The 17968-nt window shown below is 42.3% G+C and overlaps 1 protein-coding gene across 5 annotated transcripts in view; it reads left to right on the top strand.

Annotated features, from left to right (window-relative positions):
• Positions 1-17968, top strand: part of GTF2H2C (GTF2H2 family member C) — a 92271-nt gene that overhangs the window by 31626 nt on the left and 42677 nt on the right. For all 5 annotated transcript variants that reach the window (XR_015869498.1, XM_088443703.1, XM_088443705.1 and 2 more), the window contains exons 8-15: positions 2179-2284; positions 3026-3116; positions 3208-3295; positions 10683-10790; positions 11115-11178; positions 11498-11601; positions 15390-15492; positions 17380-17419. Coding sequence is in view for 4 of the 5 variants with exons in the window: in XM_088443703.1 (XP_088299829.1) it covers positions 2179-2284; positions 3026-3116; positions 3208-3295; positions 10683-10790; positions 11115-11178; positions 11498-11601; positions 15390-15492; positions 17380-17419 (704 nt within the window). In the remaining variant the exon portion in view is untranslated. The remainder of the gene's footprint in view (positions 1-2178; positions 2285-3025; positions 3117-3207; positions 3296-10682; positions 10791-11114; positions 11179-11497; positions 11602-15389; positions 15493-17379; positions 17420-17968) is intronic.

Raw genomic sequence — 17968 nt, 5'->3', positions numbered from 1 at the left:
ATCCACTCCTGGAGCTCAGCTAGGCAGCCATTTAGGGTTGTTATTGGGTCATTTGTACCTGGAGCAAAGGACAGGTACAGTTGTGTATCATCTGCATAGCAGTGGTAGACCAGGCCAGGACGTCTGATTATTTCACCCAATGGTAGCATGTATACTGCAAAAAGCATGGGAGATAGTATAGAACCCTGTGGGACACCGCATGGAAGTGACACTGGTGATGAAGAGTTTACTCCAGAAGAAACTCTCTGTGACCTGCAAGTGAGAAATGATTTGAACCAGCTACGGCCTGTGCCATCCAGACCACAGACATTTTTCAGGCACTTAATTAGAATCCTGTGGTCCACAGTATCAAATGCTGCTGAGAGATCCAGAAGGATTAAGATTGAATAATCACCTCTGTCTCTTTTCATCAGAAGATCATTAAGCACACATACCAGGGCTGTTTCAGTGCTATGTCTTCTCCTGAATCCTGACTGGAATGGATCATAAATATCATGGGTAGACAGGTGGGTTTCCAGTTGCATTGCCACCACTTTCTCAATGACCTTTCCTAGAAAAGGAAGGTTTGATACTGGTCTATAGTTGGTTATGCAGTCAGGGTCTAAATTAGGTTTTTTAAGAAGTGGTGTAACAATTGCTTCCTTTAGTGGTTCTGGAAAAATGCCTGTTTGCAAAGAGCATTGAACAATTTTTGCAATTACAGGGCCAATAATGTCTATACACCCTATGAGAAGCTTGGTTGAAGCAGGGTCGAGATCACAGGTGGTGGGTCGCAACATTCTGATAATTTTAGAAATGTCTTTTACATCCATTATGTCAAAGCTGTTCCAGGGAGACAGGTGGGTTACCTTGGCAGGCTTGGTAGTTTGGCACTCCTTTGATGGCACTGTGGGGATTCCAGTCCTGATGGAGGATTCTTTATCTGCAAATAATTTTGCAAACTCATTGCATCTTGACTGGGAGAGGGTTTCATCAAGCTGTAGGCATGCTGGTTTGCAAAGCATCTCCACTGTACGGAAAAGCTGAGCCGGCCTATTGTTTGCTGCCTTGATCTCATTTGAAAGGAACTCTGTTTTCTTACGGGCGATTGTTGATTGATATTCTCTAATATGTTTGATTAGTGTTAACTTATCCTCTACCACTTGGCTGCTTTCATTGCGTGTGTGGCCCCAAAATGACTTGATTTCAATCGATATAATTGTTAATCCCATAGGATCATTGCTGGGCATGTTGTCAAATGAGGTCAGATGTCCAGATCTTTTCCAGTTTAGCCATACCCATGTGTTCCCACATTTGAGAGTAATATTTCTGTTGTGCCATAAAGGGTCACTAATTCCCAAAATTGAAATAATCTAATATGTACCATGGTAAGCTGGGTACACTGGAGCGAGGTCGGGCCGATTTGCTATTTCGTAACGACAAATCGCCTGCATTGCTCAGCGTGTATGGGCGATTGCGCTCTCCCGCTGTCGCTAGCGACCTGTGGTATGTTAATGAAGGATAGAACAGTGATCGTTCCGTTGTTCATTAACTCGTTCAAGTGTGTACAGGCAATTTCTATTTTCGTTCCAATGTCGTAACGAATGCCCATCCCTTCCTGTGTGTACCCAGTTTTACTCTGGCTTTCCACTGGAGCACTATTAAATAGTAAAACGTTGTTTCCCCACTATACTCGGCAACAACTCCTCCAACAACTTTATCTTGATGGGATGTTATACAGGTCAGACAGATCAGTCACTGTCTCTGTGCGTGTATACAGCAGTACAAACAGTGCATTCCTGGGCAGCAGTTCTACAAAGCTGTCAGTCCTTCTCTGCCTGATAAGTTAGGGGAGCTCATCCCTTTTATGCGGCAGAGGAGTGAACGAGCATACCTGTTAAGTTAATGGAAATTTAGTTCAGTGCAAATTTATTTTGGAATTCTCACCACAGAACAAAACCTGCACCTATATGTAATATCCAATGTAAAAAAGCACTTCTAAAGGTTTTCCATTCAATTGGAGGTACCTTTTGGGGACACTGGTTGTGATGGTATTAGAAGGAGCTCCTCACTTTTGCTGAGTGTTTTTCAAATTTAGATTAATCATGGGAGCAGAGGTAAGTGTTTACTTTTTATTTTTTTTATCTTGGCTAACTCCTTCCAAGACAAAGTTGTTTTTTTTTTTTTTTTTGCCATTAGGTAACCCCAGGCAGCACATAACCGCTTTGAAGAAAGCTGTAGACATGACCTGCAATGGCGAGCCGTCTCTCTACAACTCTCTCAACCTCGCTCTGCAGACACTAAAGTCAGTAATACCTTACAGTACCTTGAAAGCTCAATCCTCCAGAAAACATAATTTGTCACTTATAGGGGAAATATTCATGTTTGCAATGTAAAACCTAACTTCTGACCTCTGAGACTTTTAGTGCATACAGTAGACCAGCATTATTTGAACTCTTGCCAGAAATCCTGTAACTTTAGATCTAAACAATACTGATTTTTATCTGCTCTTATGCTGCGTACCCACTGGGTGATATATCGGGTGTTCAATTGTACGACCCATATATCGAGAGTACATCGGTGGGTGTGAACAACGTAATTCACAGATATATATCGCGTTGGCTGTGCAGCACAGCCCCCCGGCGATATATCTGCCCATCTGGCTGTGCACGGGTGGTCTGCTGATCAGTACACTTGCTGCAGGGACTGACTTCACTGCCGGGCAGACAAATTTAAATGCCCGCCCAGCTGTGCTGTCAGGACAACACGTTGAGCAGCCGATCGGTAAGTGTGTATACTTACCTGAATCAGTCGTCGCAATGGCCAGTTGGCTGTCAAGTCAACCGTGTGTTTACCCAGCTTTAGAGAGATTTGGAGGGAGTTTTATGTCGTTATTGCATTTGTGTAATAAAATTATTTACTGATCATTTTTCTGATACCGGACTTCAAGTTATAAAAGATTTGTGAAGCCTGCTGTCTGAGAAGTATAATGTACATGCATGCAATAAGTTATTAGTTCTGATGTCATTGTTTTTTTGTCATACAGACACATGCCTGGTCACACAAGTCGTGAGATCTTGGTGATATTTAGCAGCCTGACGACATGTGACCCATCTAATATATACGATATGATAAAGGTAAGTGTCTAACACATGACTGAATTCTAGCCATATATGTTTTTCAATTTTATACTGTGAGTTGATTTACTGAATTTGATTTTCCTGGCAGTGTTTGAAAGCTAGCAAAATCCAGGTGTCTGTCATAGGTCTTTCTGCGGAGGTTCGTGTCTGCACGGTTCTTACTCGGGAGACTGGTGGTAAGATATACATGTCACTTGTAACATTGATTGAGAAATACATTTATTCTTCATACACCGTGATAGCCATTACAATGGGTAAAAAACCCATTCTAGATAGATAGACAGGTACTTTGAAAAAAAAAACACCCCCTGTGATGGTATGTAATGGGGTTCTCCTTTCCTGACTCTGTTAGGCATGCAGTTACTGCTTTTTTTTTAAGGATTTAGGGGCATAACTGTGTAGTCCGGGAGGCGCACTATGGCACTGCAGCTCCAATAACAGGTATGGCTACCCTGCGCACTAAAGTCTGCTGCCTCAGGAGCAGTTCTGTCAGCTTACCTTTTATTACTCATTCAGAAACATAATAGAAGAAACATTGGTATCAATAATTCAGTATAAAACACACAAAAGATACATACGAGACACCAAAGGGGCATTAGTGAAAAAAATTACAACAATGTAACAGAACATGCCAACAATAAGCTCTATAGGCCAGTGTTACAATAATAGAAGAATCAACATACGGAGATTAAAATAGAATGTTTCAGAATACAACATTTTCTTTGTTTCCCTGCCAAGCAGACTAGCACAATGTACTAAGATTGACACTGGTGCACCATGGTAACTTAGCAAACATAAAAATTAAGCACACAGTAAAACGAGGGAGGGATAGTGGATCCATCTGTAGTCCGAAACATAATAAAATCCCCAACCATGGGAGGACAGTGAAATATCCCCCCCAAAAAAACAAAACAAAATGAGGGAGCCAAGTAAGTTACACACTACAAGGAGCATCCAAACAATGTGTTTAAGTAATTATCTCTAGAAGGTCTCGAAAGATAAATGATCTGTGATGAGCAGGCATACAGATTCAGTATCAGTAACAGCAAAGACTGAAAAGCTGATACTAATGAGACCTGGCCTACATTTGCATCCCATACACCACTGGGGTAAACAATGGACCTCATCACACTGTAGTTCCCTCAACCCATAGGGTGAGATGAAGGACAGAGAACGAGGAGACCCAGAACAGTACAGAAGAAACCACCCTGGAAGACCATTGGGCACCCACAAATCTGAAGTAAACATGACAGTAGCAGGTTGTCGAACCAGGAAGACAGACCTTTACCCCAGCAGTGCAAACCAGCATGAAAGCAGCAGGGACGGATACTGAATTAGGGAGGGTTGTTACAAATATCCCAGAATCGCCGAGCCCAGAGGCTCCGAAACTGTCCCGCGTTTAGGAACCTCTGGCCTAGCCTCAATATATCTGGGCATATGGGAAGGCCAGATATCAGGGCTGGATCAAAAGCAGGATAGCAGGCAGATACTACCTTTTTCGTTCGAGGACAGCAGGCAGATTCACTACCTCTATTGCCACCTTAAAGTTGAAAAAGTGAACTTCATCAGAGTCAGAGGGGCAGTATCCAGATAAGCAGTTTGTGCTACTACAGGATGCAAGATATTATGTGTGGTAATCTATAGATGAGAGGAGGTGTGTGAAAGGATATATGCAAAAAGCGTAACAACTTGCATTCAGGCAAGCAAATCCAAGAAGCACACTGCAGTAAGGGAGTTCGGCCACCAGGTGGCAGCAATAGCACATTTACTATGCAGGGATCAGAAAAGAGTATAATTAGACAAACTGCTTAGCCAATGAAAAAGTGTAATGCACAAATTATATAATGACGCTGAGTAACAAATAAAGTATATCAGTAAAGGGGTAAATAAACTGCAGCATTGAAAGAAACATTTAGAGAACACTGAAGTATAGAAGTGGTGCAGGACCAATGTCACAAACTCAGGGCCTGATTCAGAACCGGTCGCAAGTGCTGAGCGCTCGCAACCGGGTCGATGGTGGCCCAGAGCGCATGCGCACGACGGAGCCGGCTCCGTCATGCGCATGTGCGAGACCCGGATAGCGACGGGCAATCCATTGCTCCGGGTCTCGCACCAAAGGGGGCGTGCTGTCGATGTTGAGTGACAGCACGCCCCCTTTGTTGGGCGGGCCGGGGGGGTGGCTGCCCAGACGGAGGCGTTCCCACAAGTGATGTCAGTGGGAGGGCTTTCGGCTCTGTGAGAGCCGAAAGCTCTCTGGGGCTTGCGGCCACGAGACCCTACCACAAGGGTCTGGTCGCAAGCCATCATCCTGGCCGCTCGCATTAGCTGTGGGTGGTAACCCACAGCAATGCGAGCGGCCAGGGGGCCGCTCCATTAAAAAAAAAAAAAAAAAAACACCCTGATTCAGAGCGAGTGCTCTGTCAGAGCGTCCGGCTCTGAATCAGGGCCTCAGTCCCTTAAAATGTGAGACAAGAGAAAACTAGGAGTCCAGTATAACATGTAGTTCTACATAGCTTAGCATGGACCATGCAGAGAGCTTCACATATGTTACAGGAGAGAAGAATACATGTTCTCGCAGAGACAACAACAGTGTTCAGATAAACATTTTAAATCTTCGCACAAGCGGGGAGAAGTAACAGACCCAGGTGGAGCCAGAACCTGCGATTTAACGTGACCCTATGGACCTCATTCAGACCCGCTCGCTAAGATGCATACTCTCGTTGCTATCGATGGTATGCAGTGTGTATGCATTGTCCGCTTGCATCGCAGTGCGCATGTGCATACCTTGGCAAAAGTTCTCAATGCATTTGCTCGCTGCGCATAGACAACCCAGCAGAGTGAGTGACAGGGGAAGCCATTTGTAGATGGTAACAGGGGCTGGCCATTTAAAACGGGGGAGTGGAGGTGCCTGCCTGAGCATCTCAACAGCGTTTTAGAGGTGTGCATATTTATAAGACAGCATCATAGTACACGTCATCTGGCTTGTTTTTACACTGAAGTGCTTGCGGCAGGGTATGGTCAACTTCAAGCGCTGCTGCGATAGCATCCGATGTACCGATGGTTGCATACACTTCCTGGACATGACGTGCACAAGTGGGCATCTTAAAACAGGCTGGTGGGTGTCTGCATACACTATGTGATCTCTCTCTAAGAAATACTGGGCGTGATAATGCATTGCTGTGCGATTGCACTCCCTACACAATTTGCTTACACATTGGGCGAGCGGCTCTGAATCAGCTCCTATGTCCAAAAAGCTGATAGACACCTGTTCAAAGTAAGTCCTAACGGCAGGGATGAGCTACTAATGTTGGAAAGTGCATAGTGAGAATAGTAATAGGAGATGTATTCAGCATTCCCGTGTGCTCTTTGGTAAAGAAGATGCCTTTATACAAGTCTTGTGCTGCAGGTGATGGATTCTTTCTAGCAGAGAGAAATAGAAATGTTTGTGTATATGCAGCGCTCACTACAAGGTTACGGCCTCCTGAGCAGTGTAAGGCTGTATTTCCATGGATGCAGCAGGCTTTGGTTACTAAAGCCCTTCCCTGGAGTACAGCCGTGCTTCTGAATGTACAAGGACTGAGACGCCCACATTGAGTGTGTTTACAGTCGGTCGCACCATCAAAAACTTGCACCAGCCCCATGACAAGTGCAGTTTCAGAGTATGGCCTCCAATGTGAGCTATGATGCGTCTGTGTATGCAACCACCTTCAGCAACACACAGCACTCCCATAACTCGCCTGTAAGACACAGCAGGTCCGTGCGTCTTATTAGCCCCCTCCCTAACACCACCCCAGGACGATCAATACATTTCTGAGACTGTGTTCTTGCACAGGGTCACAGCACTGATTCAGATGCAAACGGGCATGTGTGCTGAGTGATGTATGTGCAGTAGAAATACATCGGTCCGCTGAGTCCGACATCGGCACTGCACACAACTCCGAACCAGGCGCAGGTGCTCATACTCAGAACATGATTCCTCAGATGTGGCAGATATCCCCTCCAGTGAGGAATCAGGTTAAGCAAACGCCTAGAATATTTTATTTGCATAATATTCTATTGAAACAACTATGTATAAATCCTAAGTGATATATATCATAACCGCTTTTGCCTCTGAACAGATAACTGTGAGAAACCTACTCCTAAAAGTAAGGTGTTCCCTGCATGCTATTTATTGAGGAATTCATCCTGAAGGAATGGTCACAATTGGGGAAACCTCAGTTGTAACATTTGGATTCATTTGATGATTAGACATCCTGGAATGATGATGGTCTATAAAGTGCACACAGCTATAGCTACATATATGGCAGAGCTGTAATTTCACAAACAGATATAATCCCTTAGAGACCCTATGGACAGAATAATGTACAATAATCAGCTTTATATTTTCTCAGGAATATCATTGGAGCCTGGCATTGCCATGGCCTCAGTATATAGCGCTCTCATGCTATAGAGAGACTCTCCATATAGATGTCCCGGGGAAGATAATCAGAGATTGTTACTATAAAGTATCACACAGAGGAATTGTTTTTTTGGACATTGTGGGTTATCATCCAGAATGATAGCATCGTCCATAACAGATAGGAGCCCTTTACTTACAGCTCTGGACTGTATATCAAAAATCGAAATATAGCTTGATTTATCTCCCATATGAGGAAAGTTTGTTGATCAGGGATCAGTTAGATTGTATGCTACAAATATTTGCGAGTGTAAAGTATCCGATACCTCTGTGACAGAGATTCCCGTCCTTCTCATACAAGCAGTACAGTAATGCAGCAAGTAGTGAACCTGGAAAACGGTATAACATGCAGAATTATCCTTCTGCCTCCAGGAAGCCCTATTGTGTCTTCAATATATGAGAGACAAATCAAAGAACCTGCTCTCATGCTACGAAGGAGATGACAATGGCTAATCTATGCACACCCTTGAAAGGCCATTTAAATGGTCAGAGACATCTCCATTTGCCTAACCACCCCCCGTGACCTCCCCCTAACGCTGACTACCTGTCACTCACTTTGTGAAGGGATCCTCTGTGCGGGCGTAATCGCGAATCCATCGCTGCGCGTGCCCAGTGCAGCTTCCATGCATATGCAATGGCAAACAATCAGTCTGCGTAATAATCGGCATTGTGTACCTCCATGAATCACGCTCACAGCACATCAGAGATCAGTGAGTGCTACAAATTGTAATGGGGGGCTACAGATAGAGGGCCTGATTCTAGATGGGAATAGAGCAAGTAACTGCACAAGCCATGAAGTAATGCAAGAGGTGCAAATACATACTTTTTTTTTTATTTTTTTTGCATGTGTGATAAATACTGGCTGCGTTTGCATGTAGCCCACAAATGCTGGACAACTTTATTTTTACACTGGAATTTAGATGTCAGTTTGGACACGCCCCTCCCAAATCTAATTCTCTCTGCACATGTTACATCTGCCCCACCTGCAGTGCAGCATGGTTCTACCAAGGTGTACAGTTACTGGCTCTTTCTTACTCTATTCTCAACTCAGAATCTGGCCCATAGTTCCCCCCAGTATCCAAAAGGAAATGTACTTGTACAATACTGAACTCTAACAGACTCTGCAGTACTACAAGCTCTGCAAGTCTGATATCAAGCATGATCAGAGCTGAAGGCCTCAGTTTCCTTAGTCCAAAAGGGTAAAGATTTCTATTCCAGTCTGTTCCCTGTCAAGAAACCTTCATGTGCTGATCTCAGGAGACTAGTCACTTCCAAACAGTGAATAAGTAAACCAGATCCTCACATTGGTCAAGAAAGAGTACTCACATCGATAGATTTTCAGAATGATAATTTTTAGATCCCTGTGGCTACTCTACTCTGAGATTCTGGATCATAGGATAATACTTCCAATGCACTTGTCTGGCCTGGCAAGCTCTCCAAGAACCTTAACAGCGCTGCTAGAAACACTGATGGATTCTTTCTAGCAGAGAGAAACACTGATGGCAGAGTTAAGGAAACTGCGGGTCTATGGCCATATCTGGATAAAATATTGGTGTTGGATGAATCCGCACAGGCGAAAGTAACGAAAACATCACAATTGATTCCTTCACAACAAAGACGTCTGAGTGTTATAAATATTCAAAACAAAGTAACAATAGCAAACACAGATTTAACAATGAGCAATAGTAATGCTAGGTACACACTATGCAGTATATCATTCAATCAGCTGACGAATGACATAGTGCATAGGCAAGTGTGTACAGAAGATATGTCTGTGGATGACGTTGCTCACAGGCACATCACATCTGACCTGTAGCACAGCCGATATAGATATATCTTGCAGATATATTGGCACTTCTGGCTGTGTGTATGGATGACCCGCTGCCCGCCTCTGCACTTGCTGCAGAGAACGCCGACACTGACATCTCAACTGGGCGGGCAAATTTTAATGCCCTCCCAGTTGTGATGTCAGCCCAGACGCATCGAGAGGCCGATTGGTAAGTGTGTATTGGCTTACCAATTGGTCGCTCTGATGACGGATGCCTGGGTCAGCAGACAAGTGGCCCAGGTGTGTGCCCAGCTTTACATTTTTCAAGTTCTTTTCCATAAAAGAAGGTCTCCTCTTGGGCATGATAGGATCATAAAAGTTATTGCCTGGAGCGAAGGCAAAGTGTAGGTCTTGCTTTATCTACAGTCAAATTTCAGCTATTTAACAAGTTTATTTTTCTGGGAACTGGGTTATCTGCAAAAGTTTGTTTTCCCTGCGTGGAGAATGCTAATGATTTATGTCCCACCAAATCGTTTGGCTCCATTGGACCTCAGCAGTACTTATTTGCTTACAAAAGCATCTTTTGAACCAGTGAGTAAGGTCCCTCTAAATTAGATGACATTATAAATGGCAATTCTACTGCTATAAGAGATGGGAACTTACAAACAAAAGGGATTTCCTGGCACCATGATGTCTGTGTCATCTTTTCATATCAACCAGGAAATTGTAGTCCCATCCTTTATCCACAGCTGGGAATGTACAGTAGGAGAAGAAACATCAATTGTTGGATGTAGTAAGAGCAATCACTATATATTCATCCAAGACTAAACATTTTAGACTTACAAAACAACAACTACCCATTGTAATGGCTGCCATTGAGCATTTTAAAGTAAAGGAAATTTGAAATGTGTTATTGGTTTTGTATAGGCCTATAATTTGCACAGTAATACCAAATCCATGCTTGATAATCGAGCTTGTTACAGTCCCCTATCCATTGCTCCTTGTATAGCTGCCCTTTTGTTACTGCTAGTACATTGTATATATTTTGCCCCATACAGTAATCTGTCAGGCATTGTGAGCTCACTGCATCATCTGCGGTTATCAGCAGCAGTAAATGAACCCGTCACCCTATCAGAATTTCATAGGGCTTGTCACATGCAGTAACGTAAATATCACTTTCAGAAAAAGGTAAAGACAATAGTACACTTATTGGGTTGGTAAGGGGTTATTCTGTTCCCGAGTCCAAAAACAATTTGTTTTGCCGCCTTTAATGCCTACTGGAGAATGTCTTTGATTAACACTGTGATATTATATGAGGGCTATTTGGTTTATTTTAAAGGAGTTTATCATGTCATTTTGGATGAGAGCCACTACAAAGAACTCCTGATGCACCATGTCAGCCCTCCTCCGGCCAGTACCAGTTCTGAGTGCTCTCTTATTCGTATGGGTACGTATCCTATAATCCATTCTCATTATCCCAATGAAGTGCACCCATCATCCGCTTTCTGCGGAGTCAGACATTCTGTGTGGTGAACCAATAGTCTGGGGAATGCGGCCTATCATTTGTGTATGTTTCATTAAGGCAGAAAGTGATTGGCTGTATTCTCACTTATACAGTATTTGTTCAGCATACACCCTATGGTTGTCAAGGTGATGACAACACTTGTATTGCCTTAGTTCTTCATTTGGAGGATAGTTGATAATAACTATATACTGTATATTGTGTGTCATAATTACAAACTGCAGTTTTAATTTTTTTTATTTTTACTAGGCTTTCCTCAGCACACAATGGGTTCCCTCTCTGATCAAGATGCGAAGCCGTCTTTTAGCATGGCGTATGTATGACCTTTTATTGTGTCTATTGGTTCATGTCTGTTTATTCAGTTTAGTTGCTACGTTTAAAACCTGTATCTTATCTTACACTCCATGAAAGACCTAGTTGTACCTGCAGAGATTCGCTGACCATTTTTCAAAGTTCCCACAAGAATCACCTCCTGGTGTCACATGGCTTCCTGATACTTAGAAGATATATATATATATATATATATATATATATATATATATATATATATATATATAACAGACATTTATATCCCATATCAGCCTGTAATTGTATTGTTCATGGTGTACATTATATTGGTGTTTTTCTTTCAGGCATCTGGATAGCAACACTGAGCCAGGCCTCACACTGGGTGGCTACTTCTGTCCACAGTGTAAATCAAAATACTCTGAACTACCTGTGGAATGCAAAGTCTGCCGTAAGTATATGTATAGTTTCATGATACATTCTCTTCCGCAACTAAGGAGGGTACGGACCCACAGTGGGCAGGGCTAAAGAACCACCGACAGCAGGAAGGGCTAAAGAAGGGAGACCCCCCAATACCCTTCATACTATTTTCTCAATGTTTTTTTTTTTACTTTTTAATGAATTTTTCTTTATAGGTTGATACCGTTCCCTTTAACTCAGGGTATTATGGGCGTTCTGATATTGTGTAATGACCTGCCTACACTGGGGAAATGTAACAAGCAAGAGCAGCGCAGTTTGCTTATAGGGATATACACTTTCGGTCTAAATAATCATTCACTGCATTACTCAATAATAGATCTGCCTAATTAATTTTTTTTCTTCTTTGGGTTCCATAGGGTCCACAGGAATTACCTTGGGGTATGTGGTTGGAGTGACCCAGGCACCACTGGGTCCTCCTCCATATATACCCTGGCCCTGGTTACAGGCACTCAGTTTTTTGTTCGGTGCACAGGATCAGTTCACCTTTTTAGACAGGGGACTGCTCAGACAGTCCCAAGCTTTGGGGGTTTTCTGTTTGTTTTACGAGTATGCAGCGCTAGGCGTCCTAATGGACACCCGTGCTGCTGCTCCATCTACCCCCGCCGGCGCCGCAACACCAGTGAGGGAACTGGTGATTTAGGCGGGCGCAATCGGCGTTTGACTAGATGCTGGGCCCGGTACTGCATCTGGAAGACACAGGGATGCAGGCAAGGTGGTTCCCCGCTTGCGGGGAAGCACGTGGCAGTCCGCGCCTCCGGCAGTGGAGGTCTGCCGAAGGTTGCTGTAGTGGGGAACCGGGGACGACTGCTTCTCCCACTAGACCACTGGGGCATATAAATCTGGCGCTGGGGACAGTGACGGCAGCCATGTAAAAGGCCAGTGCGCCCGGTGTATTGAAACAGTCTAGGGGGAGGTACGCTCTCCCCAGCAGCCCCTCCCCAAGCCCAGAAGCCGATACACAGGCGAGGTTTTCGCACGTCAGGGTTGCTCCTCCCTGCCTCTCTTGTATATGAGACGCCCAGAGACCATTTTCAGGTGCTCTACTGTAGCTGCGAATCTCAGGTCTTCCGTCCACATCAGGTTTTACGCCTGTGATACTTTTTGCCTCTCAGGATGCTTCCTTTGGGCGCCGGATTCTCCTTTTCTGATCAGGAGCGTCCCCACCCTTTAGGGAACTGCTTTGGGACATCCCCAAGGAAATTCCTGTGAACCCTATGGAACCCGAAAGAAGAAAATAAGAGTTATGGTATAACATACCTTTTGTGAACTCTGTTTCTTCGAGGTTCATAGGGTCCACAGGGCACCCACCCTAACGCGCCTGGTTGTTATTGGGTAATCTTTTTTTTTTTTCTTTTGTATTTCAATGATTCCCTCTTCATACAGCGAGTGTTTCTGGTGTACAATTGTCCTTCCTTATCCTCTTTCCTTCTCCTGCCTTGGGCTTGGTATCAAACTGGGTGCCTGTAGCCATGGGCAGTGTATATATGGAGGAGGACCCAGTACATCCTGGGAGCTAAAGCTGGATCAGTGCCTGGATCACTGTTTGGTGCCTGGATCACTCCAACCACGTACCCCAAGGTAATTCCTGTGAACCCTATGGACCTCGAAGAAAAATAATTATCAAAGGTATGTTATACCATAACTCTTATTTTTTTCTTAACAAAGGCCTGTCTTCTCCAGTTCATCCAGAAAGACTCTTTCAGATGAACAGGGACTTCAGGACTCTGTAACCATTTCTACTGAACAACATTCAGACTTGGTCATGGGTGTCAAAAACAGACAACCATTACCCTCCGGGAATTATTTCAACAAAAGGAGACTGAACATCCTGTGTTTTGGACAACAGGTACAATACTGCACCCCTTAGTCTATTGTGCTTGGACAACAAAAACAAAGAAGTGGGCTCACGAACTGTGTTGTTTGACTCCTATGTAGCCCTAGAACACCAAACTTTTGGTCAGAATCTCACTCAAATTCATCAGCGATAGGTTCTTATTTTCAGAGCCAATGCGTTGTCTGCATATCACAATTCAAAGAAAATATTATAAGTCACCATGCCATTCACAGATAATTAGCCATCTGTTAGAGAAGGTAGTTAATGTACCTCTCTGTGCTAAAATTAGAGTGATGTCCCCCCACTTGCTTAATCTAGTTGTTTATGTTACTCCACATAAAGGCCCTCCCGTGCCAGCACTTTTTAAAGGGTAAAAAAACCACTAAACCCACTGAATAATCCAAAATGACTCACTCCCAATTTCCCTCTTTTCCCTTATTCTTCGCCCAGATACATGAAGGCTAGCAGTTGCTTATGTTCCTTAATGACATTGATGGCTGCTGGGTGAATTGGTGGATTTAGCTGTCTTTTTCACTTTCGTCCTGTCTGGGGACACTCTAAGCCATCCCACTTCCTCCACCAACTCATTTTTTTTATTTAGTATCTGAGGAGAGGCACAAAAATTCTTCAGTTGAGTTTAGTTCTATATTTTATTGGCATTCTCGAATCCAACCTGGGAAAAAGCAACATTCATCAGCTTTCTGTCTCCTATTGAATTCTGTCTTGAGTTTCTGTTACATTTTTTCTTTGGTTCTCAAAAACTTAATCTCCTTTCCTGTGTTGGGCCTCAAAGTCCTGACAGGGTTTTTTTTGGCTAGGAGTAATTGAAGTGGGTGGGGTCATCCATGCCTTTCATCCAGGGGGCTTTGTGACCCCTGTAGACACTCAGAATGCAGGTTCCCACATTCATATATGGGAGGAACTCGGGGTCTTTTTCGTTCATCATTGGAATTCCATTTTTCATACCTTCCATTTTGCCTAAAGACTGCACTTTGGATCTGATTCAGAGATACTGGCTAACCTGATGGTTTTCGTACATATTCGATTGTTTGGGGTCTGCACATGTGCAGAATGGGTCCTGTGTGATCGCTCACAGTCTCCCCTTAGATGCAGCATGATTGACATGCTGTAACGTTTGGGGGACGAAAACAAGGACCGTTCTCCAAAACAGGGGCATGTCGTCCCCGTTTTGGAGGAGTGCCGGACCCTATCGATGGTGATCCGAGACCATGTCTAAGGTCTCTGCACTCAGATCAAAGACGGATGCAGGATATGTCTATTTCCTACAGACCTCTCCTGCTGCATTTATGTTTTAGTTGGACTTTGTTGCACATCCGCTTCCCTGTGGCTCTGCAATACCGTCCATCTCTGAATCAGCCCCTTCGTGTCCACCATGTTGATAGCTGCCTTCACAGCACCTCCTCAGTGGCAACAGATTAGCTAATTAGACAATAACATTATGCCCTAGCTCTGTGTATCCTTCGATTGAATAGACTATTTGTTCCCTTTATGTAACATTCGCTCACAAACCCTCCATGATATCCCCTTCTCTATATACCGTAATACATAAATATATGACCATCTTCTTACAAACATACTGCTGACTTAATAAGTATGAAGTATTCTAAAACAAAATGAAGATACTTTCTTTTACATGTTTGGGCTGCAAACTTTTAATAAGTCCCTTAACCTCTGACATTAATGTTTTTTTTTAATATAATTATATAATTCAAGAAGACAAACATGATTGTTACTAAGATGTAGATCTACAGTAGAACATGAAAACCAAACAAATATTACAGCATGCCGGATGGACCTCGATGTTCTGTTCTGCCACTAAATTATTGTTTTTTTCCAAGTATACAGATCATAAATGTTGAAACCAAACAACACTATATATATTTTTTCTACTCTCTCTCTTTCAGGTCTTACATTAGTGTCTGCACCTCACTTGGCCCGATCGTATCATCATCTGTTTCCTCTAGATGCTTTTAAAGAAGTTTCTCTTGCAGAATATGAAGGGGAGAGGTGATATTTTTATATTATTTACTTGATATTGTCAACTGTCATGGCAACATATGTTAATGAGAATGATGGACTTTAGTGTGTGCATACTGTACATTTGTGCTACAGAATTTAGACTATGAGGGACTGATGTGAGTGAAATATTTTGGTGCTATTAAAAAACTAAAACAAATATTTACAATATTTAAGATGGCTAAACTAAAAGGCGCTAAAGTTTCTTATTAGAAGAGCCTCTAGCTGCGTTCACAAACCCTTACATGGAGTAGCTACTTTATTAGTTACAGCTTCCTCTCTCAGGATATCCTGATTTTTCAGATCATTGACTCAGCAAAGTATTGAAAGTGCTTCTCTGGGTTATGTCTGTTTCAGTGTGTCTCATAGTAACAATTTAGATGGTGGGGGATCTCCGCTACAAATAGTTTGTTCCACCTCATCCCACAGATGCCTGGTTAGATTAAGATCTGTTCCAAGTGGAATGTAAATCCAGGACACTGAGTATGTTTAAAAAAAATAAATAAATAATTTTTTTTTATAAATATAAAATGAAAGTCAAGTTTGCAACAGGCGTCCTAACAAACATTTTGGTGGCCAAATGCCTGATACGATCATCAGGCTGCCTCGTGCATACTTTACTCTATTTATGTATCAATAACGTGTATTTGGATTATTACAAACCAATTCCTGTGTGCTGGTTTCCTGGATTCCAGTCTTTGCTTGTACCAGCATGTGTGACCATGTGACCGTTTAACATATTTACTCCAGCAAAGAAAAAGTGGAAGTGAGTGGAGCGTCTTTTCTTTTTCCATATAACCTTATTTAGCATAGTACGCTGGTGGTAGTCCACTGAGACCACTATAATTTCTAGTATTTGCATGTATCCATCACCATGTCCTCTCAATATTCGCAGCTCCAGAACAGGGAGATTGTAATGCAGAGATTTCAAATAATAGCCAGCCATAGAGTTCAGGATCAAATGGTGCAAAAAAAAACAAAAACCTTTTAAAAGTATATTATTTGTCTATATAGGTTGAGTCTCTCATATCCAAAATGCTTGGGACCAGGGGTATTTTGGATAACGGAATATTCTGTATTTTGGAATAATTTCATACTATAATTAAATATCTTGGGAATAGGACCCAAGTATACACACAGAATGCATTAATGTGTTGTATATACCTTATATACACAGCCTGCAGGTCATTTTATACAATATATTCAATAATTTTGTGTACATTGAGCCATCAAAAATCAAAGGTTTCATTATCTCCGTCAAGTCCAAAAAATTCAGTATTTCGGGAATATTCCATATTTCGGAATATTTGGATATGGGAGACTCAACCTGCATATTTTGAATAGAAAATAATATTTATTAAAAAAGGCCAACAAAAGAAATCCCTGTATGCAAAACAAATACATAGAATTCAACTGGGTAACCTAATAATTAGTTATTCAAAATGTAAAGCAAAATACTTCCTGGAGTTTAGGCTACATTCCGTTTTAATGCAAAAAACACAAATGTGTCATGTCAGGGAATGGGGGCAGCATAAATGTGTACTGATGCAGAATATCTGTTTATGTGCAGTTTGTGATTGGCTTTAACTAGAAGTTTGTTCTCCTGAATTGCAGTTGTGTATTAAGCATTATACAATTAAACTATTATTCTGCTGCTTAACATTTTATTTGGGTGTATCCTAACATGCATGTTTTCACTGTAAATCATACAGTGTTCTTCAGTGTCACCTTACCTTGAGTTGCTGTGTTAATGCTGATCACTGTTTTATTGTTTCGTAATATATTCAATAAACCATTGATGTGCCTTCTGCTTGTGAGGTTACTGTAGAACACAGTAAAAAGTTTATACAACTATTTTCTTAATTTCGCTTTTTGAAGGTGTTGTCGGGGCTGTGACGGAGAGCTAAAAGACCAGCAAGTAAGTAAAAGAATTGTATGAAGCCAAAAGTGATTAGGGGGAATAAGGTGATGCCAATTTGACATACAGAATCTTGCATTATGTGGGAAGCAGCCTTGGCATTAGTCCGCATATCATTTGAAACCTATGCAGGACACCACTGTTTGCATTACAACCGTATCTAATTTGACACCAACTTAAACTCCAGAACAGTAAAACTTTCTTCTTAACATCCTCCAATAATGGTTGTTGCTCCTCATTGTACAAAACATAGAGAGTACCCTTTGGGTGTAACATTATAAACTAACCTCTGGCTAACAATAAAGCTGGCACCCACTATACAATGTCCTGTCAGATATCTGTCCAATCTGGCTGGTTGGAATGAAAACCTGGTAATGTATGGGAGCAAATGACAGTATATCATATGGTTTTAAACACTGAAAAAAGGACAAAACAAATTGTTCAAATTGGTTAAAACACACAAATTTAACCAATTTGTCTGAACAACCATTTTTGGTTATTTTCCAGTGTTTGTGAGCAAATGGACGATTGTCATTTACTCCCATACAT

Source organism: Taudactylus pleione, unplaced genomic scaffold (assembly GCF_031769625.1).
Source record: "Taudactylus pleione unplaced genomic scaffold, aTauple2 ptg000333l, whole genome shotgun sequence".
Taxonomy (NCBI): domain Eukaryota; kingdom Metazoa; phylum Chordata; class Amphibia; order Anura; family Myobatrachidae; genus Taudactylus; species Taudactylus pleione.
This window is presented reverse-complemented; position numbering and strand designations above follow the sequence as displayed.